Here is a 3203-nt window from a genome sequence, read left to right on the forward strand (position 1 = left end):
CGTGTGCAAGGCAGTAGGCACAGAGTGTGCGGGTCTACAGAGCTGCGTGTGCGCTGAGGGGGTGTGGAGGGTCTGTCGGGCTCCTCGTGTGTGTGGGCGCGGGGATCGCAGAACAGTGCGTGTGCGGGACTGTGTGCGTGTGTGGGACCGTGTGCGGGGCTGTGTGCGGGGCTCTGTGTGTGCGGGGCTCTGGGCAGGGCTGTGTGCGGGGCTCTGGGCAGGGCTGTGTGCGGGGTGTGCAGCGTGTGCGCGCCGCGGGGTGTGCGCCGGGCTGGCGGTGCGGTGGGTGCGAGCACGCGCGTGTGGCAGTCGGGCCGGGCGCTGCCGCCGCGCACACGGACGGACACACGGACACACGGACGGACACACGGACACACGGACGGACACACGGACACACGGACGGACACACGGACACACGCACGCACACATCCACGGCAGAGCTGCCGGCGGGAGGAGCCCGGCCGGCGCTGCCCGCCCTCCGCCCGGTGAGTGCCGCCGCGCCGCGGGACCGCGGGAGAGAGGGGAACCGGCTGGGACCGGGGGTCTGGGGGCAGCCCGGGGCAGGGGTCGGGCAGAGCGGCCGCGGGACACGCAACTTTCCGGGGAAGGAGGGAGTGAGGGACAAACGGAGCCGGGGGAGTGGCGGCGGACCGAGGCCGGGGCTGCTCTTCGGGCTGAGGGCACCGGGGCTCCTTGCTTGTCCTCCCAGCGGCAGTGCCGTCTCTCCGCGGCCGGGCAAGAGCTCCCGCCGGCTCCGCCGCGGCTGCCGGACCGGAGCCGGAGCAGTGCCGGTGCCGCGCTGCCCAGCCCGGCCGCCCCGCGCTACGGCCGCTTTTCAACTAAGTTACGGATAAGCCGCCGCTGGCCCGGCAGCTCCCCGCGAAAGACGATCGCTGCCCCGAGTCCCCGCTGACTCCTCTCCCCACCCTCTCTTGCAGGCAGAGCTGATCCCGGCTCGCCATGTCCGGAGCGCTGGGAGCAGCGCAGCAGGCTCTGCCCCGTTAGCCCGGGTTGCCCGGGGGGGACTCAGCCATGGATTCGTCCCCCCCAGAACCCAGGAGCCCCCCTGACCCTCTGCAGCTCTGGCAGGAGGAGAACCAGACCCAAGGTGGGCTCTGGAATGGCAGCCAGGAGCTGGGGTGGGAAGAGCTGGAGAAGATGCTGTTCCTCTTCGCAAAGGAGCCTGTCACCATCAGCCTCACAGTGATGTACTTGGTGTCCTTTGTGGTGGGCTTCGTGGGCAACATCATGTCCATCAGGGTGCTGACCCGCAAGCGCCGCAGTCGGGTGTCCAGCCTGAGTGCCACCCGCAGCCTCCTCATCAACCTGGCCGTGTGTGACCTCATGGTGGTGTGCATCTGCATGCCCATCACTGTGGGCAACCTCATCTACAAAGCCTGGGTGTATGGGGACTTCCTCTGCCGGGCAGTGCCCTTCATCCAGGCTGTTTCTGTCTCGGCCAGCGTGCTCAGCCTGACTGTCATCAGTGTGAATCGCTACTACAGCGTGCACAACCCGCTCAACGCCCGCTCTTTCTTCACCCAGAAGAGGATCCTCAGCACCATCCTGGTGGTGTGGTTGTTGTCCTCAGGGATATGCATGCCCCTCATCTTCATGAACAAACGGGATGAGATCGGGGTGGTGGAGGGCTTGCCCCTGGTGTTTTCCATCTGCAGGGAGATTTGGCCTCAGGAGAGGCTCAAGCAAGCCTACAACTTTCTGCTCTTCTGCGCCCTGTACTGCCTGCCCGTCCTGTTCAACATGGTCATCTGCTTCCTGACGGTGCGCCGGCTGTGGAGCCGCAGCAGCCAGCTGAAGGACAGCCCTGCCCTGAACCGATCCCTGCCAGCCTCCAGGCTGAAGATCCGCAAGAAGGTGGCCCAGATGGTGGTGGCCCTGGTCCTGCTGTTCGCCATCTCTTGGCTGCCTGTCTACCTGATGGACATCTGGATTGATTTCAACATCCCCAAGTCTTTGCAGGATGTGACTCCCTCTCCTTGGATCCTGCAGCTCAGGCCTTTTGCCCAGTGGCTTGGCCTCACCAATTCCAGCCTCAACCCTATATGCTACTGCTTTGTTGGGAACCTCTACAGATCAGCCAAGGAAATGAAGAGCAAATACCACCAAAGAATGGTCTCTCTCTTTAACTTCTCTCTGTCTGAAGGGACAACTCATTCCTCAGTCCCAGAGCTGCTCTCTTACCGGAGTTCAGAGGCTACAAGGAAAGGACCACTCACCACCCCCTCCATGGGCAGGAGATGTCAGGGAAGTCATGGCCATAAGAACAAGTGTGGACACTTGAACTCCTGCCAGCATCCACCTCTGAACACTGTCTCCAGTGAGAACACTTCCTTGTAATTCTGCTCAGGAAGTGTAACTCACACTTTCATCTGCATTTAACGACTCCAGAGATCCTTCTGAACATGGTATTTTAATGATGGAAAAGAACTTTCTTCTAATAACCCTTGATACCAGTTCAAAACTACAGTGACAGGGAAAGAAACAGGTAATGAGTTAGAAAGATGATGTATTTTAACTCAGACGAAATTTTAAGACAAATTATTTTTACTGGGGACAACTGGATTTGCAGCCTGTTGCCCAGTCAACAGTCACATAATTAGACAGATCAAGTTCCCAACGAGTGAGCTCTCCCTGCAGCTCCATCCCTGGATGCAGAGATGCTGTTTGGATACAGCAACAATTGGACTGCTTGCTGCTGCTCACACTTGCTGATGAAGAGCAGCGATAAGAGGCACTCTCTGCTTCCAATCCATCACTCGTAGTTGCAAGCAGTGAAGAAAAGCTGGAAACAGCACCATAAAAAGTAATAGTAATGGAGAATTTCACACACTTTACCACTTGAGATTTCATTGTCTGCTCGTATTGTTTCACTTCTCCATGCAAATAAAAGAGATTGTGCCAGAAGTAATAAAGCAACCATCACCATTCCACCTCTGGGAATTCAGAGGGGATGATGTGGCCTCAAAGGTGATTTGGGAAATGGAACAGGAAAATATTTTTTTGGGCATCAGCTCTTTCTTACAGCGATGTCCCTGTGCATGGAGTGGAAAGAGCTGGGCATCTATTAACATGATTTGCACTTGAAAAACCAGCCTTGTTCAGCTGTGTCTGTACCAAACAAAGTCAATGGCATGTGAAAATAAAAATAGAAAGTGGTTTATAGCTAATAAAATCAGAAACAA

General features: G+C 57.8%; 1 protein-coding gene across 1 annotated transcript; it reads left to right on the forward strand.

Moving 5' to 3' along the window:
- The first annotated feature begins 1010 nt into the window (after positions 1–1010).
- On the forward strand, positions 1011–2933 carry LOC146430688 (galanin receptor type 1-like). The gene has a single exon (XM_085075335.1). It carries the CDS (start codon positions 1033–1035, stop codon positions 2356–2358), a length of 1326 nt encoding a protein of 441 aa, XP_084931461.1. The 5' UTR covers positions 1011–1032; the 3' UTR covers positions 2359–2933.
- The last annotated feature ends 270 nt before the right edge of the window (positions 2934–3203 follow it).

This window comes from Lichenostomus cassidix, chromosome 14 (genome assembly GCF_008360975.1).
Source record: "Lichenostomus cassidix isolate B80296 chromosome 14, HeHo_3.0, whole genome shotgun sequence".
NCBI classification, from domain to species: Eukaryota; Metazoa; Chordata; class Aves; order Passeriformes; family Meliphagidae; genus Lichenostomus; species Lichenostomus cassidix.

Excerpts from the sequence above, each read along its gene's own strand:
- LOC146430688 (XM_085075335.1), top strand. The coding sequence starts at position 1,033 with ATGGATTCGTCCCCCCCAGAACCCAGGAGCCCCCCTGACCCTCTGCAG.